Source organism: Falco cherrug, chromosome 5 (genome assembly GCF_023634085.1).
Source record: "Falco cherrug isolate bFalChe1 chromosome 5, bFalChe1.pri, whole genome shotgun sequence".
Taxonomy (NCBI): Eukaryota; Metazoa; Chordata; class Aves; order Falconiformes; family Falconidae; genus Falco; species Falco cherrug.
Genome location: NC_073701.1, coordinates 71,356,544 through 71,381,429, shown reverse-complemented (window position 1 = coordinate 71,381,429; position 24,886 = coordinate 71,356,544). Strand labels below are relative to the sequence as shown.

At 50.3% G+C, this 24,886-nt stretch overlaps 1 protein-coding gene across 3 annotated transcripts in view; it reads right to left on the bottom strand.

Moving 5' to 3' along the window:
- The window catches only part of TNPO3 (transportin 3), a 44,166-nt gene that overhangs the window by 2,111 nt on the left and 17,169 nt on the right, over nt 1–24,886 (bottom strand). For all 3 annotated transcript variants that reach the window (XM_055711289.1, XM_055711290.1, XM_055711291.1), the window contains 16 exons: nt 24,261–24,417; nt 20,125–20,268; nt 16,568–16,743; nt 10,921–11,059; nt 9,046–9,192; nt 8,276–8,383; nt 7,805–7,896; nt 6,198–6,337; nt 5,922–6,113; nt 4,570–4,661; nt 3,563–3,639; nt 3,206–3,266; nt 2,611–2,751; nt 1,494–1,610; nt 480–574; nt 107–263 (listed from right to left, as the gene is read on the bottom strand). In XM_055711289.1, coding sequence (XP_055567264.1) covers nt 107–263; nt 480–574; nt 1,494–1,610; nt 2,611–2,751; nt 3,206–3,266; nt 3,563–3,639; nt 4,570–4,661; nt 5,922–6,113; nt 6,198–6,337; nt 7,805–7,896; nt 8,276–8,383; nt 9,046–9,192; nt 10,921–11,059; nt 16,568–16,743; nt 20,125–20,268; nt 24,261–24,417 — 2,035 coding nt within the window. The remainder of the gene's footprint in view (nt 1–106; nt 264–479; nt 575–1,493; nt 1,611–2,610; nt 2,752–3,205; nt 3,267–3,562; nt 3,640–4,569; nt 4,662–5,921; nt 6,114–6,197; nt 6,338–7,804; nt 7,897–8,275; nt 8,384–9,045; nt 9,193–10,920; nt 11,060–16,567; nt 16,744–20,124; nt 20,269–24,260; nt 24,418–24,886) is intronic.

The window sequence follows — 24,886 nt, the reverse complement described above, 5'->3', positions numbered from 1 at the left end:
TGGCAGCGGGACAGCCCTCATAGGTGACAAACGCTGATGAGGATGGCATTCCCTACTCCACAGAGGAAGATTCCCCCACTGAGGAACAACCCCAGGGGTCACTCACGTCATTGGCCACCCCGGTGTGGATGAGATCGCGCAGGAACTTCATGACGCTGCAGTTGGCATCCCGGTGATCAAGGGTGGTGGCGGCAATAGCCCACTGCAGGATGGGGATCATCACCTGGCTGCGGAGCAAGGTGACGGGGCTGCGCTGGATAAACCTGGCCAGGCAGGGGACAGACATGTTACTGGTGCCTGCCTGGCTTCCCGGCACCCTGCCTATCCCCGTGAGCTGGTGGGAAGGCAGGACCCTGCCATCTCCCACCCACCCACAGAGACATGAGCGCTCCCACGGGCGTGTGGGGACCCCTCTGCATGGAGAGAGGGGTTGGGGTGTCCTCGTGCAGCAGGAGAGGGCGACAGGAGAGTGTGGCTACCTGGCTGCTAGTCGGAAGAGGTCGTCCACAGTGTCTGGGTGGTTCTGAAGGCCGTTGGGCTGCTCTAGGAGTTGGAAGGTGGGTATGCATAGCGCCTAGGAGAAGGGTTGCGGGGATCTATTAGTAATTAGCTACGATTACATCTCAAAGTGCCCTTCTCTCCACGGGGAGATTTCCAGCACGGACCACACTGGAGTGGATCAGACCCTGGCTTCTCCTGACAGCCACTGTCAAAGACCAGAGGGCCAGTATAGATTCCCCTCTGACAGGAGACGTACCTCAAGGCAGCAATGCCTTCCTCGGTGATTGGCTCCTCCAACAAGCAGCCACTCACCAGTTCTGCTTTAACCAAAAGCATCCCTTCCTCGGTTTTGTTCACCCAGCTACCAAGTTACGGGAGAGCAGAGAGGTGCTGGGACGAGCCTAGGTTTGCATCAGCACCTTGTGGAAACTGCTCTGCTTTGTGCAAACCCTCTGGGCACCCGAGGCACAGCCTTCCCGAGTGCTGAGGGGTAGTTACTGCACTGGCACGTGGAAATAAAAGCAATGATGAAGCTGGTGAAGGGTCCAGAGCATAAGTCTGATGAGCGGCTGAGGGAGCTGGGGGGGTTCAGCCTGGAGAAAAGGAGGCTCAGGGGGGACCTTCTCGCTCCCTCCAGCTGCCTGGGAGGAGGTTGCAGCCAGGTGGGGGTCGGTCTCTTTTCCCAAGTAACAGGCGACACGACAAGAGGAAACGGCCTCAAGTTGCACCAGGGGAGGTTTAGATGGGGTATGAGGAAAAACCTTTTCACCAAAAGGGTTGTCGAGCACTGGAACAGGCTGCCCAGGGAGGTGGTGGAGTCACCATCCCTGTAAGGATTTAAAAGAGGTGTAGATGGGGGGTGCACTTAGGCATATGGTTTAGTGGCAGACCTGGTGGTGTTAACAGCTGATGTTTTTAAGGGTCTTTTCCAACCTAAACAATTCTACGATACAGATATGCGGGAACCAAATCGGTCACCTCTCAGCACCCACCTGCAGCATGTCGAGCAGTCCCTGCCGGCAGCCCTCCTCCATGCCGTACTCGTCCACCAAGATGCTGCCCAGGTAGAGGAAACAGGAGTGCTGGTGTGCCCGGTACACATTCACCATCTGCAGGGAGACACGCACCACCTGGCACCGTGAACGCTGCCTGCCCACCGCCAACACAGCAGGTGGCAGCAGGTCTGGCAAAGAAACTGCTGCAGCTGTTGCCACCAGAGAAATCCCTGCGTGCTGCTCGCTGGGGCCTGTCAGCTGTGGTGTCTGGCTGGGAACCCGGCAGCTCCCCTGCCACGGGCAGCGATTTCCTCGGCCAGCTCCATGCTTTCCAAAGGGCTGGCCCTACTGCAGAGAGCCTGGCCATGGGCACGGTCCTCCTGACGGCAAAGGGCTGTAGCCCCCAGCTCCCATCCACAGGTGAGCCACGGCGGGGTGAAGCCATACACACTCGTTGCCTCCCACCATCCCCACCAGGGGCAGTGCCCGCTGTATCTGCCCAGCAGTCCCACCATCTCTTTCAGAAAGGCCTGCTCTCGCTGCATGCGGAGATGATGTCCCAGCCTGTCAGACCTTCCCCCAGTCCCACGGTGGGCACGGGACCTCCTGAGGCACTGGCTCAGGTCTGATCTTGCACTGGGGAGCATCTCTGTGCTGCAGCTCCCAGAGCCAATGCGGCTTCCCCTGGCTTTTGATCCTCCCTTAGCCCAGTGGAAGCACCCAGCAGAGTGGGAGACACCTAACATCAGGCTGAGAATTACCTCTTCAAGGAGTTGCACACATACCTTTCAAATTACAGATACAACTGCAGGGCTCCCACAACCTACAGAGCATCAATCGGGCAGAGCTTAGCTCTTCCCTGCAGTTCAAAGGCTCTCTCTACTCCCCAAGGGTTTACGTAGGAGCTCCCGAGACTGCTGGCATTTACCGCAGCACTTTCCAGCGCCAGTTGCTGCCTGGCTGCACAGCGATGGCAGCCTGGCAGCTGCCCGTGAGACACGCCTGCCTGCTACTGTGAACCCAGCAAGCACCTTCTGATGACAGCTCCAAGCCTGGGATCACAGCGTCCCGACAAAAGGTGTTGAGCATGGTTTTTCAGCGGCAGCCTCCGTACCTGGGTGACAAGCGGTTGCAGCAAGGCGGCAGAGCCTTTGCCCACACAGCGGACAGCGAAGCGCAGGCACCGGCAGCACCGCTCCACGATGCGGTTATCGGCACTGTGTTTGTTCAGGGTCTCCGACAGCACGGGCCAGATCTGAGCACAGACAGACAGGATGGGTTAAAGCGTACTGTCAGGCAGATGCCACTCAGGTCCCAAAACCAAGAGGCACTTGCATTACAAGACACATAAATTAGCTTTATGTAGGAGTGAAGAGCACAGAGTGGCTTAATACCTTGGTTGCAGCGCTGCAAACATTACAAGGGCAGGGAAATTAAGGCACCTGGGTCATTTCCAGAGGCCAGGTCCCCTTCCACGGGTTTGAAGTCCCAAATCCCTTCCCCTCAAGGATCTCTGCTTCCAGGAGGGAAGGTGCTCCACCAGCAGCTCCTCTCCCCGACGCTGCACAGCCCCAGGCAGAGAGGCTGTTGGCCGCACCAAATCTGTCTGGCAGCTGGGGACTGCAACCGAACCGCCCCCCTGGTACGACACTCTCCCTCAGTCTCCCCACAGTAATTCCTTCCCCAAATCCAGACCTGCTGGTACTTACTTCCTGAATGACTTTTTGGCACGGATGGATTTGTCCATTTTCTACAATGGGGTTGGTGTGTCTGTGAAAAGCAGCAAAGGGTTAATGGTATTTTTTCAGTTGGGTTTTGGGCTTAAAGCTGAGGAAATTAGTTGGAGCCTCAAGCACCTGCCCCAAGGCTGTGGGAGGGGGACGAGAAACTGGCTTAGGGGGGCTGGGGAGCCTTGAACTTGGTGAAGCAGCAGCTTCCAGCCTGTTCCCCTGGGGGCCAGGGGTAAACGAGCCATTGCTAATTTGGTTTTGTCTCTGGGTGAGCAGCTTTGACTCACACGCTCATGAATTTCCTTGCACAGGCTGTCCCAGCTGCTCCTTCCTTACCTAAATATGACAGCGAGTCGATCCAGGGGCACAGTAGGATCTGAGGAGAGGCCATTGCTTGGCTCCTGAGAGAGCAGCTAGAAAACAAGGGAAAAAGATGGGATTTCAGGACCACAGGCAGCCCTGTTCCCAGTGAAGACTGAATAAACACTGCCTGGCCACCAGACCCACCGGCAGCACCATCACATCTCCTTTGGGCCAAAGCAGAGCAGACACTTCCTCAAACCTTGCCTCGGACCTAGGCAGCTCCTAGCCTCAGCCACATGCATGCAGGTTACTCTGAAAGCTCAGAGCGGCTTCTCTTTTTGTCTCCTCTGCCTTCAGAACCTCCTCAAAGAGGTCTCTGAAGGAGACAGGAGCAGGGCCAGAGATGGAAGAGTAGCCTGCCGGTGGGTGAGAGCTGCTAGGAGCAGGCAGTGTGGGCAGAAAGAGCTCTCAAGAACCACTCTGGTGCAGCTACAGGTCATCCTGAAAAGGCAGGGGACGTGTATGTCCCTTCCTTAAGGCTTCCCTCCCTCTTTCTGCCACCCTCTGAGACTTCTACTCTCTGCTATCCTGGATCTGCATGGAAAGGTCACTAGGGCCACCATGGTTTTGGGACAGTCAGAATATAACCTTTTGGGGCTACCTGCCCCACCGGGGAGTTGAATACCCACATTCTCCATCCCGGAGATGTGGGATGAAAGCTGCCTGTTGCATGAGAGGTGGGTTCAGGAAGGCCCTTTGGCTCCTAGATGTAAACTGATTTCAAGGGACCATCTTCTTCCCATTTAACTCATTACACACTCTACCACCTAGGTATTTCTCAGCCAGGAGAGACATGGGGACAAGTACGGTCTCAGTCCTGGAGTCTTCATACACCTCTGGCTTTGGGAACACACAATTCCCCCAGCAGATCAAGCCGCTGGATAAAGAGGGAGCCATGGCAGCTTGATGGCCTCTGATCTCTCCCACCCAAACCAGTGACAGACAAGGAGCATGTTAACGCAGCTCCAACTGGGACGTACCTTCTTCAGCGCCATCACTTGTACGGCACAGAGTTCACTGAGGCATTCTGCTATCTTCTCCAAGGGGAGCCTGGCAAGGACCAAGGCTGTCCCTGAAAGGCAAGAGGAGACAGGCTCAGGAGCAGGAATGCAGCGTAGGAGTGCAGTTGGTGAAACACAACACGAGCAAGGTTCCCAAACAAGCCCAGCCGCAGCCTGCCACCAGCCCGTGTGCAGGCAGGGAGAGGGCACGGCTCTGGGGCAAAGGGAGGGACTGCTTCCCGAGACTGAAAAATGTTTCTCTGCAGCTTGAACTCAACTCTTTGATTAAACCAGACACCCAAATAATTTCTACGGGGCGGGAAGGAGGAAGGGATGCTGGCATGTGGGAGAACAGGGATGATCTAGAGGCAGACAGGCATCACTAGCACATCTGGGGACACCGGCGTGTTCCTGCAGCATCCTTGTCCCTGCCCAGCAGCACCATGAGGTCCGAGGAAGCTTCTTTTGACCCACAGCTAAGGCACTGCAGGGCTCCCACACAAATAAAATATGAAGATGAGCGCTTGAGCCGCTTCCCACTGCCACGTCACAGCACCCCACTCAAAAGCAGGAAAAAATTCTCCCTGGCTCATTGTATTTGTTGTGTTGGTTTAAAGAAGGAGAAAATACTTTGTAGCGTCAGGGAGAGGAGCAGCTCAGAAGCATGGCTAAGGCTGCTTGCATCAATATGCAGGTACAAACAAGTGAAAAACTGAGTTTTGCCTCTTCTGTCATGCACAACCTGACTGTACACCACAGTAAGGCTCCCTTTGCACAGCTTCCAGAGCTGCTGCATTTTTAAAGGTTTCAGAAGCACTTAAATCCGTTGCAAATCTTTGAAGCCCAGACGCGAGTCCTGCACGACCATGAAACCAGCCCTGGTTGAAGAGGCACATAATGCCCAACAGCCAAAGGCCTGGTGAGTAGAAAATGCTCTGACTGCAGGCTGGAGTTGAAAAACTACATTCTTGTGCTCAAACTGTCTCTAAAATGACAAATGCTCACAATTTTCCACCCTATGTGTACAGCAACCGATTTCCAAGTGATCGGATATAGCAGTAACCTGCTGCTAGCTTGGCTGTGAGTATTTGAAACTTTTCTTCCTGCATTTCAAGTTGAGACCAGGGATGGAGATACCTTATAAACCCTGGAAGGATCTTTCTACCTCCTGCCCCAAGTGAGCTCTTGAGAAGACTAAATGAGGACGCGTGGAGTGCCTCAGGGCAAACCGAGAGACTTGTCTAAGAAAAAACACGTGAAAACAGGGTTGCGCAGCATCCACTGTGAGCGACCTCCACAAATAAATACACTAACAGCTTTTCCATACGCACCCTTCAGGAGTCCCACAGCAGCCTCTGGAGAGAGCGTGAAGGAGTCGAGAGAACGGGCTATCTCCAGCAGCCCGTTAAAGTGCTGAGCCATGTGGTCCCGGCATACTGAGCAGATATTGTGGATGGCCTTGGCCGCCGCCGAGGCCAGCCGCCTGTCACACAGGCCTTTCATCAAATAACCCAGGACAGGATCTGCGGAGAAAGCCAGGGTGAAGAGGGGTCCTGGGGATCCAACTCGTTGCAGGGCAGAGCGGTGGCGTGGCAGGAGGGACTCACCCAGGAACTGCGGGTTTCTGTCCACCACCTCGCTCATCTCTCCCACCAGCTCGATGCTGGTGTAGCGGACAGCGGTGTGCACCGTCTCGGGGAGGCGAACCACTCCCTCCAGCACCTCCACCAGGGTTGGATTGTTCTCCCTGTGGGGAAAAGGCAGCCAGCTTAGCTCCAAGGCAGGTCCCAGACTGCTTCCACAGAGTAGCTGGTTTTGTTGAACCTGATCGACTCCCACGTTGCTCTGAATCAGCCAGGCAAACCCTGCAGCTGCGGTGTGCTGGATATTTGAGATGTGGGCTAACAAGGGGCTCGGGGCTGTGGGAGCTGGCATCCAGATGCACGGCAGCCTCCAGCTTTACCAAACAGAGCAGAAGAAACTAAATACCTGCAGTAAGAGTGCTCGTGGCACAAGAACAAAGCTAACTAATTCTCTGGGGACTCCAGAAAGCCAGAGGAGCCTGTTCCCAGCATGGGAGGGTGCTACTGGGTGAGTCTCGGGCTCCCTGCAGCCCACATTGGTGGCAGGGCTCTCGCTCTCTTGTCTGGCAGACAGCACCGCCTGCCCTCTCATGGCAAGAGTGAAGCCAAGCTCGGTAGAGCCACAGGGCGAGCAAAAGCCTTGTGGGACACGCTGGTGGGGAGTGGACTCCCCCATGCTCCACCAGTGCAAGGGCATGAGGTGCTGGTGCTCTCAGAAAAAAAGCAGAAATAAAAATTGAAGATAAAAATGAGCAAAACAGCCTTAACATAGGTTAACAGGAGCCAGCGAGCACATAGCAAACACTGTGACTCCCCCAGCCTCCCAGCACTCCCAGCCTGCTGAAGGTCAGCCAGGCTGTCCCGCTGCATCAGCATGGCTGTCAGCACGCACAATTCGCTGCACTCTCACCGCCCTGGACGTTAGCTGTTGATGTTTCCACTACAACTAACAGGGGAGGAAAGGCGCTTCCAGAAAGTGATTTAACCTTCCCTAAAGATTTCTGGGAAAACTCTACCTGGAGGTGGAAGAATCTGGATGTGGAAAGATGTCCAAATAATCAGCCTAGGCAAATGTCTCGCCAGACTAGATATAAAGAAGTAATTTTTTATGATGGGGGTGGTGAAACACTGGCACAGGTTGCCCAGAGAGGTGGCAGATGCCCCATCCCTGGAAACATTTAAGGTCAGGTTGGACTGGGCTCTGAGCAACCTGATCTTGTTGGAGATGTCCCTGCTCATGGCAGGGGGGCTGGACTAGATGGTCTTGAAAGGTCCCTTCCAACCCAAAGCATTCCATGATTCTATGAATGTCCTCAAGCAAGCAGAAGAGATTTGAGAAGGTCCAACTGCATCACGGAGTCCCAGCAGCGTACTGGGCCCGTATTCCTGGCCAGGAAGCAGACCTCAGTCCTTGGGCTGCTCCATCAGGAAGGGGTACTGCACTGCGGCAGCACAGACCACACATGCGGAGGACTATCTGAAATAAAGCATGTTTTTCAAACACTTCTGCCTGAGAAGGCATGTTCCTAGGAGTATCCTCAAGATATCTGCAGTGTCTCTGCAAAACTCTCTTGGAGGTAACACCTGACCCCACAGCCCTTACAGACATGAGCAGGATGGTCAACACTCACTGGTCAACGCTCTTAGCTATGGATGCCATAATGAAAAGGACAGCTTCTGTCACCTCCCAGGGCGGATTGCCATCCTTCAGAGTCGCATAAAGCTGCAAGAAAGAGAACTGGTCACAAAAGAAGCTACAAACACAGCCTGGGGGCACGTGGTCACGAGTCCCACGCTGCAAGATTGCCACCTGCTCCTCACCTCCTCCCACACACCTGAAATACCAGACTCCAGGCATGCAACTGCATAAATTCTCATGTTCCACAGACCACCCTGCTACGTTGGGACCACAGTACCTTTCCCCAGGTACTACCCCAAAGGGTGGGACCTCCTGCTTCTCCCAGAATAAGCCCCACCACCTACTTCAAGATACAGTTACCTCCCTGTGCACAAGGAGATGTGTGTGACTTCCTCCCTGGGGCTTGGCTTCCTCCCTACAGCAATGGGTGGAAGCATGCCTCATGATGCTCTGACAAACCCACCTGAGCAAAACATTCCACTGATCCCACCAAGAAGATCAGGTCTTTCACCAGGTCCGAGACCCGCATCCGGAACTCCCCAAAGTCATCTGTTTCCTCTGGGACACCCTCCTAACAGAGATGAGGGAGAGGAAAAGGGTGAGAGCAGCTCAGAGAAATTCATGTTCCCATTCACCCACAGCTAGGACAAGACAAGAATTCTCGTTTAGAGACAAGATCTGTCGTTCCTGCCCTCCTCTCCCTGGATCAAGCTACGTAAGGGGATTTGAAGGACAGCCACGCACAAAGAAAATGCTAACAGCCTGAACACACGCTGTGTTTTCCTGCTCTGACACGCAGATGAAGGGATGGAAATCAAGGGAATGAGGAGCCCAGCCAGAGATGGAAGAAGGATAAACCATCCAGACTTCAAGGAGCAAGTTGACAGCATTGTGGCTAGTGAGCTGTGCAAGCTTTATTCCAACAAAAACGCCCCCGAGCAGGGGACAAGGTATCTCTCTGCAGCTCCCCAAATGGGAACCACCTGGGGGGAGGTGGGAAAGGGTCATCCCGCAGCAACTAGATGCCAGAAAGCTCTGTTCGAACAAGAACTGACTTAATGAAAAGAGGTTTAATACACCAGTTTTAATTACTCGCAATCCTCTCTCTGCAATTACTGCAACTGCAGAGCCCTATAGCTACGGAGAGCCATCAGCATGCAGCAGTGAGGACAGATACATCCTACCGCCCCGGCTGCCTCTGGAGGAAACAAAACAAAGCAAATGCAGCCTTACATGGTCTGAGTCAAGCTGGCAGTGTCTAGCCAGAGCGTGGAGAAGGCGCTGGATGTAGGCTTTGAAGATGCTGTGGATGACTGCATCATCCGTCTTGTACAGGTGCTCCCCCAGTCTGTACCAGAAGTTAAATGAAATTTCTACCACCTGTTTACAAAGAAAAATTCAGCATCTTGTTATCAACAGAACAATTTTTTGCTCCACTCTGCTGGTGCTCCCGACAGAGAAATCTCTGGGGATGCCTGCAGCATGCTGGGGTACCACAGATTTCCATCAGTGCTGCTTCATCATGTGATGATGAAACATGAACTGGTTTCCCCAGCTTTGCTGATCTTCTCTGCTGCTTGTCACTTAATAAGGGATTTGAAACCCACTGAGTTAATCTGAAAACCTGTCACCAGCCCTCAGAAGTAAAGCCTCTTCTCTACAAAATTAACATTAAAGTGTGAGAATCGTCTCTTGCTTCAAAGCACGGACATCACCTCATTTCACATCAGCCAAATCTGCCAGTGGTAAGTTTTTATTTCCCCGACCCTGGCCTGATTTGTGCCCTCCCTCTGTTCTTGCTCATGCATCAGGAGGCGTTTGATACCCAGCTTGCCCCAATAAGCTACGGGGCATTTTGCTGCTTGCAGGTACACTGTCGTTACCAGAAAGCCACACTGATGGAAGAGTTTGCCCACCTAGCACCAATCCTCACCACCCGTGCCCGTGCATTTAACAGTCTAACCATCCTGACGGCCAGCATGGGGTGCACACAGGTTTGGGCTAACAAAGCGAGGGGGACAGCAACCCCAGACAGGAGCAAACATCCCTGAGATAGCAGCTCAGGCTGGAAGGGGATGCTGCTCCAAAGCCTACAGCCTCTTTATAAGTGCAGTTATTGCAGAAAAATAATAGGTGCAGATTTTTCAGGAGCAGCTGCAGAGCTTCAAGTCCTCTTAATGCATCACTAGTGCAGGACAAGGTCATGCCCAAGGGAGACTGAGCTTAACAGACCTGGAAAGGGGACTAAAAGAGCCACCAAGTCGCAAGCAACCACTACAGAGATCTGGTGAAGTATTCTTGTGGCTGCTCCACAATTTTCATGGCAAACAAGCCCCTAGGGGTTGCATTGCAGCAGCCATCGTTTCTTAGCTAGCTCGTCTGCTGGTTCTCAGGTCTGATGTTATTTTCAGGGCTCTATACCAAAAGTTTCTGGAAAACCCCGTCCTGGAGAGGGCACTATCTCAGTCCAGATCCACCTCTCATCCATCAATTCAGGGGCTGCATCCCTCCCATAGCAGGACCTTAAATGCGGAGGGAAGAAAGGGAGTGCACCCCAGCAAATCCCAGCTGGCACCTCCCTGCTCCCCATGTCAGCACAAGAACCCATCTGCGAAGGAACCTCCATCCACTGAACACGGACACAAGGCAGCCAGGGATCAGCTACTGGGATTGAATTAACAGCTTTTTAAGAATAAAAGGGGACGTTTAGAAGGAGACCGCACCTTAAATACCATGTTCTGTACTTAAGGCAGGATGGTCAGGGAGCTTTGATGCAAAACGGGGTTTCACTTACTTGGAGGGCAAAGTTACCAGGAGCTGCACTGCAATCCCTGCAAAGCTTAACTTGAACATGTGGAAAGAAACGAATGGAGGCGTTCGGAGCTGTACTTGCAGTCCCACGTGTCCAGGACACCAGGAAGGGGAAGCTAAGCCAGATTTCTGCATCACGAATGCAGAGCAGGCATTTCAAGGCCAGCAGTTCACAGGAACTGAAGCCTCCCAACCATGTGGCAATATAAGAGATTTTTTTTCCCCACTGACTCAACTCTGGATGAGTGAGATTTGGCAATAGGGGTGAGGAGAGGAACACGGGTAAACCTCACTCACCTCGTACTGCGGGTGACCTGCACATATCAGCAGCAGCTCTAGTGTCCGCAGGTCACCCAGCCCTTGGCCTGGTGTACAAACTATTTTATCTAGGAACGTCTCACACAGCTCGGTGAAAACACGGCAATAATTGAGTACCCTGGGGAAGGAAAAAAAACAGGGCACAAGTCAGAAAGATCTTCCACACAGGACAGACATCCCAGCACAGGAGATTCGGTCATGCAGGTAACATGCCCAGGAACCTTGTCTCAGACCACAGAAATACCAAGAAATACCAACTTCTGCTTTAGCTTTCTGTCAGCAGTTGGGAACCACTTAAATAGGGGAACTTGGCTTTGTTCAGAAGTAGGTGAAAATACTGACTTCCAGTAAGCAAATCTTACAAAATTTTCATACTGCCCACAGCGTCTGAGAAAACTTCTCCATAACCACACTGCACTGGGCACCAAGGCACACGACGGCTGCTACAAAACAGCTTGAGTCGAATTCAGCACCCGGAAGGTGCCATGTTTCAGAAGACAAATCTACACACCTACCGTCAAAATAAACCCAGGATGTCCCGCTGCCTACACAGGGGACAGCGCTGTGTAAAAGCACAGCTGCTCTTCAGACACAAACAAGTTTGCGGCCGAGTTGAACGACAGGCTTTACTCTGCTTTAAGACTGCAGAACCCAAGAGAGGAGCGACCATCCTGGAGCTGCAGTATGGTGTGCCGGCGCAAGCCTGGTGTCACTGGCAGAATTTGGGGTTTTTTGATTGTGGGTTAGTCCTGCTGGCAATAGACGGGGTAGATGGACCTCAAAAGGGGAAAAAGGATCTTCATGCAGGAGTTCTCAGGGCTCACTGAAAGACCTTTAAACCCAGTTTGAAGGGGGAAAGGGATAAAACCAGGCTTGCTAGAGATAAGCCTGAGGGCAGCAGGCCAGTGTTTGAGGGACGGTGTGCTAGCGAGGTCCTTCAGTTTGCCATCTCAGTAGAGGTAGGGAATGGAGATCCATGCAGCAACAGATGTGAGGGTTATTGATGTGCTAGAAACCATGGAAGCACCTGAGAATGGTCACATAGGAATCAGGGCTTCTCCCCCCAATAAGGTGATGCGATCAAACATACCCTTGTATATTAGGGAGTGTTTTGATTGCCTAGAGGTTGATGATGGTGACAACAGGGCCAAGTGTTTATGGATAAGAATCAGAGGGAAGGTCAACAGGGCAGGTATCATGGTGGGAGTCCGTTATAGACCACCCAACCAGGACGAAGAGACAGATGGAATATTCTACAAGCAACTGGGAAAAGTCTCACAACCATCTCATGGGGGACTTCAACTTACCAGACGTGTGTTGGAAATAAGTACGGTGGAGAGGAAACAGTCTAGGAGGTTCCTGGAGTGTGTGGAACTGACCTTCCTGACAGCCAGTGAGGCAGCCAGCTAGGGAAGGTGTTCTGCTGGAACTGTTGTTTGTGAACAGAGAAGGGCTTGTGGGTGATGTGACGGCTGGAGGCTGTCTTGGGCACAGTGATCACAAAGTAATCAAAAGTGAGTTTTTGATTCTCAGAGAAGTAAGGAGGGGGGCAGTAGAACTGCCACTTTCAACTTCCAGAGGGCAGACTTTGGCCTGGCTGGCAGAGTCCCTTGGGAGGCAGTCCTGAAGGGCCAAGGGGTCCAGGAAGGCTGGATGTACTTTAAGGAAATCTTAAAGCTGCAGAAGCAGGCCATCTCCACGTGGCAAAAGATGAGCCAGTGGGAAAGAAGACTGGTCTGGTTGAAAATCACGGAAAAAAGGAGAGTTTATGACCTTTGGAAAAAGAGGCAGGCAGCTCAGGAGGACTACAAGGATGTTGTAAGCTTATGCAGGAAGAAAGTTAGAAGGGCCAAAGCCCAATGAGAACTTAATCTGGATACTGCCATAAAAAACAATAAAAATGTTTCTATAAATACATTCACAACAAAAGGAGGACTAAGGAGACTCCCCATCTTTAATTGGATGTGGAGGGAAACAGTGACAAAGGATGAGGGAAAGGCTGAGGTACTTAATGCCTTCTTTGCCTCGGTCTTTAACAGTAAGACCAGTTGTTCTCCAGGTACCCACCACCTGAGCTGGAAGACAGGGATGAGGAGCAGAATGAAGCCCCCATAATCCAAGGGGAAACGGTCACCGACCTGCTGCGCCACTCAGACACACACAAGTCTCTGGGCCCAAGGGTACTGAGGGAGCTGGTGGAAGTGCTCCTCACTGAGCCACTTCCCATCACTTACCAGCAGCCCTGGCTAACTGGGAAGGTCCCAGTCGACTGGAGGTTCACAAACATGACGCCCATCCACACAAACGGCTGGAGGGAGGATCTGGGGAACTACAGGCCTATCGGTCCAGCCTCGGTGCCGGGGAAGGTTACGGAGCAGGTCATCTCAAGTGCCATCACACAGCACACACAGGACAACCAGGGCACCAGGCCCAGGCAGCATGCGGTTACGAAAGGCGGGTCCTGCTTGACTCACCTCATCTCCTCCTGCAACAAGGTGACCCGCTTAGCGGATGAGGGAAGGGCTGTGGACGGTGTCTCCCTAGACTTTAGTAAAGCCTTTGACACCATCTCCCACAGCATTCTCCTGGAGAAACTGGCTGCTCGTGGCTTGGACAGGGGCACTCTTCTCTGGGTAAAAAGCTGGCTGGCTGGCCGAGCCTGAAGGGTGGTGGGGAATGGAGTTACATCCAGCTGGAGGCTGGTCACAGGTGGCATTCCCCAGGATTCAGTGCCTTTACCAAAAGGGTTGTCGAGCACTGGCACAGGCTGCCCAAGGAAGTGGTGGAGTCTCCATCCCTGGAGGGATTTAACAGATGTGTAGATGCGGTGCTTGGGGACATGGTTTAGTGGTGGGCTTGGCAGTGCTGGGTTAATGGTTGGACTTGATGATCTCAAAAGTCACTTCCAACCTAAACAATTCCATGATTCTAAGCATGGCATCAAACCAAAGACTGCTCCTCACCAATAAAATGACCTCAAATCAGGGATATGGGGGAGAGGTCCAAAACAAGCCATTAGTCCTGGACTTTGGTTTTAGTATTCCTGTTCTGGAGAGGCTTAGGAAATCCTAAAGCAACATGCATCCAGAGATGTGCTGCCAACACACCCTAAAGCTTGCCTTAAAGACAGAGACAAGTCTCCCATGTGAGATTTTTTTTTTTTTTAAATCCCAAAAGGCTTGACCTTTTACACAACCGGCTGTGTAACAGCAGGAGATCAAACACGGCAAGATGTTGCCAGCGCCATCAGGAGGACCTTTACACCATACCTGGAAGCATTTAGGGGAGACTACCTTCTCCGACAGAGACTGGAGAACAGATTAATTACACCATGCCCCAGCAATTCCTGAAGATGAAAGCTTTCAGATTTTTCAGAAAGTCACAGACTGAAGAGGTGCTATTGCAGAGTCAATCTCACCGAGCAGAGAGGATATCATAGCAATCTTTTACGAGCCTGAAAACTGAAGACTAATTCTATTAGTGTTAAATGGAAGGATAAATAGGCACAGAAGCTACTATAATTTTCGATTTCAAAAGGGCTAACTCTGAGGAGTAGCTACTCATTTTGCCTGTGGAAATCTCGTTTAACATGGCATAGACTTGGAATTCCCTTAAATCAAAGGCGCATACATTTTCTGAGCTTTGCACCCCAAGCTGAAATAAGGGAATGAGGATGCTTACTGAGTTCTTGAGCCTAAGTCATCTGAAAAGTCTCAGCAGTGCGCCAAGTGCCTCTAAGCAGCTGAAGGGCTGTCATGTAGGAGGACTGAGAAGCGGACAGCTGGATTCTGGAAGGCAAGATGAGCACAGATCAAGCGAGAATTGCCAGAAGCCAAACCAGTGCCCAGCCATGCCAAGGACCATCACAAAAACAGGGCAGGGTTTTTCAGCTGTAATAAACAGCCGGTGGAATTGCCACTCGCTGAAGACACTGGCACAATTAAAGATCTGTGGCACAGCTAAAACTATGTGAATATGCATCAGTTTTCAATACTGTGGCTGAAGAGGAGGGGTAAAGGCAGGAGGAATGAAGAGGCTATTTAGACACAAGGGTCTGCTTACCTCCAGGTGGAAGGAGCGGGGACTGGCTAACTGCCATCCCAGGAGTCAAAAATCTGACACTGGACCTCTGTCCTACAGCTTCACTGCTGGTCTGGCAGTTTCCGTCAACGGCAACACCTTGCACAGCCACAAAATGTGCTCGTATTTGACAAGCGCAATCAACATAATTTTCCAAATAGATGGAAGTTGGAGGGAAATGGGCTAAACGCAACAGGGGTTTACCAAAAATAGATTGAACCCATCTAATTCTTATCAGTAATGTTTTAGAACAGGAGAGATGGAGCAGAGCAGATCACGGTGTCACACAGAAGCTAGTTAAACTGGATAAAGCAGAGTTAAGGGATGAGCAGTCAGCAAGCAGGGTGGCTAGCAGGCTGAGCTGAAGAAGAAATACCAGTTTGGTGCTACAGAGGTTCCAGATCAATCTCACAACTGACCTTATCTACATTCATTGGTGACAGCCAGATAAGAAAGGAAGAGCAAGCCCTAATGGTGTTCACTGATAAAGCTGGGATGCAACATCTGTGCAGAATAAGAATGAAAACCATTTATATTTGAAAAGGAAAATTTGCCTATTTCTGACAGCTTGTGGATGGACTCCTCAGTCACAGGATGACCAAAACACTGATGCTGCAAGGTGATAGCAAAGGCAAGAGATGTCAGGCAAGGTGCTGCCTGTACACAGGGATGCCACAATGCCAACACACAGGAGCAAGATCCCTCCTGCAGCAGCACATACCTCTTAGGCCCTTGTGCCTCTCAGGCCCTTGTGCTCAAGGAAGCTAAAGTCTGAAGGGGAGCACTCCAGATTACCCAGGAAAAAGAAAGCAGTCTCACAGGACTGAAAGAGCTGGGTTTGTTCACCCAAACTTGAGGCTGGCCGTTTCCTACCTACAAATGTGTCTGGGAATAAGCATCAGCTAGGGATCTCTTCAAGTTAAGACGAAGTTGGTGAAAGAGAATAGGCATGAACTGGCCTAGAATCAACTGAGGCTGGAGATCAGAGGGTTTCTAATCAGAGCAGCAACATTCTGTTGCAGCCAATGTGTGTGAAGTGCTGGTTTCAATGTGCTTGATCAAGGTATGATCTGGCTACGGTTTCTTCTAGGTCAAGAATGGGGGGCTGTTGACCCAGTCGGCACACCAGACCTGTTTCCATCAGGAGCAGCTGAACCAGGTATGGATATTTGTAGAGAGGAGGCAGTAGGAGCAACAGGTTGCTTCTAGGCTCTATTTTAAGACTGGTAACAGATTGGCTGCACCTCAGCATACTTCCCTTGTGCTTTGCCCACCAAAAGGAAGATCAAGAACCCCAGCAAGCAGACTCTGGTAACAGTCTAACCCTGTCAGAGGCTGAGCTGAGCGCACATACCTGGAGCACAAATCGGGCAAGGAAGTTATTTGCTCACTTGTCTTCATTTGACAAATACTTATTTGCATAAGAGACTTCAGAGTGCCGCATGCAATCACCGTTGATTCCAAAAATAATCGCAGACACAGTGACCGTTAATTATGGTAACTCTCCTTCCTCTCTGGGCACAGCCATGGCTGCAAGTCCACTTACTTGTCTAGGTCCTCACGTGCTACAGCCATGTGATAGGCACTCTCAAGAGTGAGGACACCCTGGAAAAGCTGCAAGGCCAGGGGCAGGTTTGTCTCCACGTTCTCGATGGCGTAGAGAGCTGAGCACACGCAGTCTGAAGCAGCTTCATGGAGGTTTGATGATGTCTTGTCTTGTTGCTGCAAGAAACAGAAGAGCACAGTGATTATATTATGAAATGAGATGGTAAAGAAAAACTCAGTCTTTTCTTCTTGTTGTTCCCAAAATACTTTGTAGAGCTTCTGCATAGCCACAGCTCCCAACAACTCACTCCTACCAGCCCTGCAAAGCCTGGGCTGCTTTACCAGCCTGGACACTTGAGGTCAAAACTGACCCTCCCCAACGGGACCCCACAAAGACATCCTTGGGAGAGGCAAACACACCAACATCCACAGCAGTTCAGAAGGAAAGAAAACAGTTGCGCTGATCATGACCCTGGCTGAGTCACAGAATATCTCAAGTTGGAAGGGACCCATAAGAATCATCGAGTCCTCGGTGATGATGGAGATGAGGTTTCTCACAAGCATGTGTGAAATACTGTGATAGTCTGGGGGTGAACAAATAGATTTCAGGCCCCACCTGGTAGATGTATATAGTGATTGTACAAGGCTGATTTAACAGGGCCTTTAATGGCTCCCATGGAGCCCTCAGCAATTAAGGAGAGAGACAAGACTGGCATACTAAGGAGTAGAGAGCAAACAGAGAAGCATAGAGAGGAAACAAAGGAGCAGTGCCTCTGTGTGTGCCTCTGTGTGTTCCTTCACACGAGATCTCAACACATTTGGAAAAAAATTCATGGTCCTGTGTGAAGGTGGAAGGGGAGGAAGGAAAAATGCCCAATTTAAAAGTGACATTAACACAATAAAAAGGCTGGTGAGCCAAATGCCCTGTCCTGGGGAAGACGGTTTTCTGCTGCAGTGCTGCTTGGGAGCTGGGTCCCTGCATGAATATTGCCTATTACTTCTCCCACTGAATGGGAGCCCTCATCAGCATTTGTTGTTCATCGAATTGGCACCATGGGAGGGACGCAAATGAGGGATCCTGTCTAACAACAGAAGAAGGAACAGACAATTCCTGCACTGGGTCACAGGTCTGGGCAGTACCACAGCAGACACCTTCGTCCTCCAGGAATTCCTCCTTCCTGTTTGTCAGTTCATTGCCCTCCCTGTCACAGTGATGCGGGATTCTCCTAAGCTCCCTGTTTCACTGGCCTCTTCAGCTCTCCTGCATCCAGACAGAACAAAAAAACACCCCAAATACCTTTAGTAGTTTATTTCCCAAGGTGAAAATGTCACAAAAGGAATAAAATACTATTTTATTGAAAATGTGGAATGAATACAAAACAAAAAATGAAAAAATACTGATTGCAATATTAAACAAATGCAGTTTCAACAACGGACAACTTTTAAAGCCAAAACTAACCATTACTTAAGCACACGAGGATGGCAAACTTTCAATAAATCACCAAACAAATGTATTTTGTTCAGAGCCCCATAAAACAATTTGGCTCAGAGGAAGGACCAAGTACAATGCGTTTCAGACCAAAACTCTCTGTCTCTTAAAGTCTTAAAGTATGCTTGAAAGTACACCTGGCACCTACTTTTGCAGCAGTGGCAGCCCACAATAATGGCTAGAAACGGTCACTTCTCAGATGTCAAAACTTCTATTCTGCTGTTTTGCTGCCACCACAGAAAAATGGAACCTGGCTCCCGCTTGGGAGATAAAATAACTGCTTAATACAGGCTCCAAAATTGATGATTAGTACAGTAGGAATAAGGAGAAGACATATAAATAGACAATTAAATAGTCTTCGGACTTTTTTATCAATGTACTGTGTGTGTTAGTACACTGTGAGTGTACTAACAAAGTTTATGGAGATTAAAGGATCACTCATGGCAGTGTAGCAGGAAGGTTCCTGCGGCTCAACACCTCCATCTCTCAGAGAGACCTCTGCTTTCCCCTGCTGCTGTCTGTCCGGCCAGCTCCACAGGGAAAGCCGTGATTCCTGAGCGGTGCAAGGAGAAGGTGCATCACTTTGCAGGAAAGCTCTCATGGGGATAGCTGAGCCAGGTAGCTGAGGAGGGTGTCAGTAAAGCCAGGCAAGGGCATCTGCTCAGGAGAGATTTCAGATGCTTTCCTGTCTGTCCAGGAACAGAGAAGGGTGCTCACCTCTGAGCACATATTCTCTGGATCAAAACAGAAGGCAGGCAGGAAAGAATACTACTGAAGGAGCTGCAGAGTCTCCTTCCTCCATGCAAATAGCCAAACACACACACGCATCTTTCTTTGCATCTGAAAGCTCTGCCAGTGCTTTTTTGTTCATCAGTCTTGTCCCCACATCACAGATACTGAACCAAGGACCAAGCACACAGGCAGAGCAAACCCTGAAGTGTACTTCTAGTTTCACCCTTGAGAGATTAGCCAACATTAGGTGTTATTTATGTGCCATCTTCTAAGCTTCCCAGGGCTAACAGGACGCAGGAAAGATTATGTGGGAACTCACAGCAGCAGCCAGAAGAGGACTCTCACTGTGCACTGCTGCTCTCTGACTGTCCTCCAGGGTGGACAACCGGTACAAAAGGAAGATGATCATAGAATCATAGAACAATTTAGGCTGGAAGGGACCTTTAAAGATCATCTGCCTCCAACCCCCTTCCAGGGACAGGGACACCTTCCACTAGACCAGGTTGCTCCAAACCCCATCCAACCTGGCCTTGAACGCTTCCAGGGATGGAGCAGCCACAGCTTCTCTGGGCAACCTGTGCCAGTGCCTTGCCACCCTCACAGCAAAGAATTTCTTCCTTAGATCTAACCTAAATCTCCCCTCTTTCAGCTTAAAGCCATTCCCCCTTGTCCTGTCACTACAGGCCCTACTAAAAAGTCCCTCTGCAGCTTTCTCGCAGGCCCCTTTAGGTACTGGAAGGCCACTGTAAGGTCTCCCCGGAGCCTTCTCTCCTCCAGGCTGAACAGCCCCAGCTCTACCAGCCTGTCTGCCTAGGAGAGGTGCTCCAGCCCCCTGATCATCTTTGTGGCCTCCTCTGGACTCACTCCAACAGGTCCGTGTCCTTCTTATGCTGGGGACCCCAGAGCAGACACAGCGCTGCAGGTGGGGTCTCACCAGAGCAGAGCAGAGGGGGAGAATCCCCTCCCTGGACCTGCTGGCCACACTGCTTTTGGTGCAGCCCTGGGTTTGGTTGGCTTGCTGGGCGGCAAGCGCACATTGCCAGGCCACGCTGAGCTTTCTGTCCACCACCACCTTCTCCTCAGGGTTGCTCTCAATCCATTTCAGGCAGCACAGATCTATTACTGTGCACAGACAGCTTGCACTTCCCTGGCTGCTAGCAGAGAGGGACAGCCCACTCTATGGAGCTGATCAAGGTAAAGAGGGAATCAGAGGGTTCTGACTCAAGACAGGGGGGATGAAACTCACCTTCCACATCTCAGTCACTCTTGGATTTAAAAGTGACACCATCTGGTACCCAAGGCCCATCACCACCTCATTTCCCAAGAGAAACACTCACCAGCACCTCGAAGAGGAGTGACAGTAACTTGCTGTTTGCCATGAAGGTGCTGTCCAGGACACCCAGGTTGAACCAGCTCCCCAAGCACCGGAAGATTTTGATGAGCATCTTCTCATCATTGCCTGCTTTCTCCACACATGTCATCTGCAACAGAACAAGGAAGAACTGCTTAGGACCCCAACTCCAATTGTAATTTCCCAAGCAGAATAATAATAAATAACTTTTGGAAAGCCATCCTGGAGTCTCTATAGTCAGCATCGAGAATTCCACCATGAATCTTAGCAAGACACAGGGCAGTCAGCAGTGATCCCTCCAAGAGGAACAAAACTTTCAGCAATCAAGCAGCAGTGTTGTATCTATGTGAAAGCAGCACTCTGACCAGAAGACAACCGAGAATGCCCACACCAGCAGAGAGGACTTCTGCATCTGCCTAGAGTGATCATGTCCCAGTGCTAGTTTTGTAATCGGGAAGATGACAGTTCTGCAAACAACCTTTCAAGAGCACACGGCCTTTGAGCATCCTCTCAAAGTCCATATGAAACACATTCAAGAAAGCAGACTGCTTCCAACATCCCTGTCCCTAAGTAGCCCTGGACTTGGTGAGATATAGGGGCAGAGCCAAAAACCTCTCTGTCAACTTCAGATGCTATTACAGAGGCAAGAAAACCAGTGTGAGTGTTTTCGTTCATGCCCAGTCCATCACTTTTCTGCAGAATCCTGTCTCAGACTGGCAGAGCACAGATATGGATGTGTCATGTAGGTGATAAATCCCTAAACTCACTCAAATCTCAATTTACTATTCTTCACCACAAAACAACCGTGGTCAAAGAGAAGATGGGTCCTGAGGGTCAGACCTATCCCAAAGGCCAACCTGAGGACAGTCTGAAGACACCAGTGCAGTGTCAGAGACGGGCTGTGGGTCTGGCAGCAGCCAACCCTCATTTCCAGCAATGGCCAACACTTCTGCTGCACAACAGCGCCTAACCACAATCTGCATCAACACCTAACACCGAAGGAAGCCCTGACCTCACCAGGCTGAGGAAAAGGAAGAACAGATTGACAGACAGGACATGGAGAAGGATCCCAGACTTCCTTTTCCCCCAGAAGAGAACCTCGACTGGCCAAGCAATTCTGCAAACGAGCTTCCACAGATCTTCACTCCTTGCCTGACACTTCAATCCTGGAGGCAGAAAGCCATACTTCATCACAGTCCCTGTACAATTTTTTTAAAACTCCATCTTGTAACTCAAGAAAGTGAATTTAGCATTTAAATCCTACACTGAAAATTTAATTTTGCTCTTTAGGCAGGTGGTTGAAATGCCTGTGTTGGGATTTACCATGAAAGCTCAGGCACATGCAGAGGAAGTCTGAACATAAAGTCTTATGACAGGGCTACAACCCTTGGCAATCCAACACTGGCACCTCACATTGTCTCCAGTACAGCTGTGAGCAGCCAGAGCCAGGTGATGTGTGATGTCGCCTGTCTCACCAATGTGACAGCCAGACTTCTCCAAGATGTCCCAGGAAGAGTGCTGAGGGCTGCAGACAGCTAGGAGGGATGGCACAGTGCAGGCATTTGAGGAAGGTGAAAAGAGTTTAAGTGAGCGAGGACTTGTTCAAAGACAACTAAGCATGGAAAAAGTGGAACTGGGCTCCCCTAATGGCTGTGGTGGTAATGGCATGGGCCTCTGCTGGGATAAATACAGCATACGGGGGGAGGAGTCTTCTCAAGCAAGACCTGATGCTTTTGAGCAGAGGACATAGCTCAGCTCCATGTCCTGACACATAAGATGAGAGGAAACGGTATCAAGTTTCACCAGGGGAGGTTTAGATTGGATATTAGGAAAAATCTCTTCACCAAAAAGGTTGTTAAGCATTGGAACAGGCTGCCCAGGGAAGAGATGGAGTCACTGTCCCTGGAGGTGTTTAAAAGGCATGTAGACACAGCACTTAGGGACATGGTTTAGTGGTGGGCTTGGCAGTGTTACTGGTTGGACTCAATGATCTCTAAGGTTCTGTCTAACCTATCAAACCAACAATTCTACGACCCTTGATCATCACGATCCCACTTCCTCTGGAGTTACCAGAGTAACTGGAAAACGAAGCCTCCTTCCCTGGCCTTCACGGGAAAAGCCAAAGCTAGACATTGCACAAACATGAAACACCCACCAGAAGTATCTGCCACACTCATATTTCTATTCCAGATACTCTCTGTGGCTTTCTTAACCACAGACCCAAAAAAGCAGCGTGGAAACAGAACAGGTACCTTCTGCAAAGGCTTTGGGCCAGATGCAAACTTAAACTGAGTCTTACTTACCTGTAGTCCACCCCTTTTGTCTAAATTAAACAAAGGAAAAGTACCGGGTGTTGAATTTATGTTGGGTCCCATCAGAAAAGGGGATTCGGAGAGGGAAGGGATATTGGGGAGGGACTGCAGGTAACATCTGAGAGGCAGGAGGGGATAAATGAAATGGCAGGTTACACGAGCCTGGAGGGAGACTAAGCAATGCACTGCAAGAAGCAAGGCTTCTCTGGGCATAGAATCCAATCCCAGGGAGGACATTCCCCTTCTCCCTGGCTTCTGAGAGCAAGCCTAGAGCCCTCCACCTATTTCTGTGCCACACAGTACTGGGCACATACAAAGATGCTGCATGTTGGAGCTAGAACGGACATGAAGAAGTATCAGTTAAGGAGAAGAGAACATTGTCACTGATATAACTAAAGCCTTACAGTTTTGCTCATCAAGGAGAAGGAAATATAAACGACAGTCTAACAGCAAAGGGAGACTGTGATTCTGTAATTCTGAGAAATGGCACAAAAAAAGCACTGCAGAACATGGCTCATTTCACATGGACAAAGTATTAAGGATCCTACAGGCTAAGGTTCCTCCTATTTTCAGCAGCTGTAACTCAATTAGCAAAGGAATGCTGACCAGTAGGCTAGCAGGGCAAGAGGGAGGTGGCTAGAAGAGACATGGAGACCACAGACCAAAGAAAGCAGGGCAGCCAAGCACAGAAAGATGGGGCTGCAGAGCAGAGAATCGACCACTGACGAGACTCTGCAATTAAACACACCAAACCTTGAATCCATCTGGAGCACAGTGACATTAACCAGCTGCTCGGTGGAATTACTGATTTGCTATGCACTGCCGAGGGTACATTATCTTTCCTTCTTTAGATAAGCAGCATCAAAGGGTAGCTACAGCACATGCTCCATTTGAAGCCTGAGTCAGGGATCAGGTTGGCTACTCATTTACAGAGCTCCAACAACACTGAAGAACATGACAAGTGTCTCTGGAAAGGAAGGAGCCAGCAAGGAGCATTTCTTTTCAGTCCCTGAAGCAATTCAGCTCAACACTTATTCTCTGTTCCTCAGACTTGCCCTGTTTTGGGGCCCACAACAGTCTCATTCTTAGAGAGCATGAATACTCCCCAATTGAGGAAACCTTTGAAGAAGAACCAGGAGATACAGCTATGGTCTCCCCATACTAAATGTGATAATACTCAATGTGACCTGCAGCTAAATGCATAACCTCAGCTTACCACACGATGGTCAGAAATTAGGCATGTACTTACTTTTGAAAGGGGCACAAGAAGAGAGAGAAATCATAGTCACCAAGTACCTGAATGCCTTTCTTCTAAGAGATATACAGACACATGCATGTATGAATCTAGAGATGATCATCTCAAGATGATGATTTTGAGATCTACATACATACACCCATAATGGGCTGAAGTAATTTCTTGCTTAAGCCTCAAATAACCCAAGACTTTTCCTGAACTTAAAGCACACAGTGCTAGACGACAAGCCTCCACACTCCGTACCACCGGACAAACCAATACAGTCCTCCCATGGCCAGTCCAGCTGAGAGGATGAGAAAGTTTCCATAATTTCTCCAATTTCTAATGTAGCTCCAATTTCATAATAGCTCCAATTTCAACTGACAACAGCAACCTGACTGTGATTTTGATCTGCTTGGAACTTAAATATATAAAATCAGCTTATTTCACACCAACCAGCTTTTTGATCACATTCAACCTGGAATAATCTGGATCAGTGATGTGGATGGGGAAGAAGCAGCTGCATGAGCCTCTTTAGCAGTTGACCAGGACTCAGTTGCTGGTTGGTCTCCTTACCAGCAGAGAGATGACCGTGCTGGAATAGTATGCCAGATCTTCTATGATTTCAGTACGGCGGTTGGCTCCGATGCGCAAGGATCGGCTGTGAACTTCTTCTGGCAGCACCGTGAGGATTTCCAGCAGAAAGGGCAGCGATGTAACATCATTGCTGTACCTGAAAGAACAGGGAGGAAAGACAGTGCACGAAGGCAAGTGACAGCCAAGCACACGCAGAAAACCTCAATGCTGGCAAGTAGGTTAAGAGCACAGTGAGAGATGGAGGGACATTTCAAAGAGACTCTGCAAAAGTGTTACCACAAACACACTCCCACGCCCAGCTGCAAGGGCAGAGCACTGTCGAGAAGAGCCTCCATCAGTGGTTTAGCTCAAGATTTTTCAATAGAAAAATGACAAAAGCTTTCCCAGCCCAAGCACATCAAGTCCAAGTGCCACTGCCCAAACAAACCAAGTTCCCTCCTACTACAGAAATACCACAGGAGCACCTTAGCACGGTGATCTGCCCAAACAAAGCGTCACTGTACAATGGCACATGGCATCCCATGTCAGCAAACACAGGGCAGTGAAAATGCTGTCACACAGAAATTGGGCATCGCTGCACCAGCTGACCGAGCACTGTGGGACAC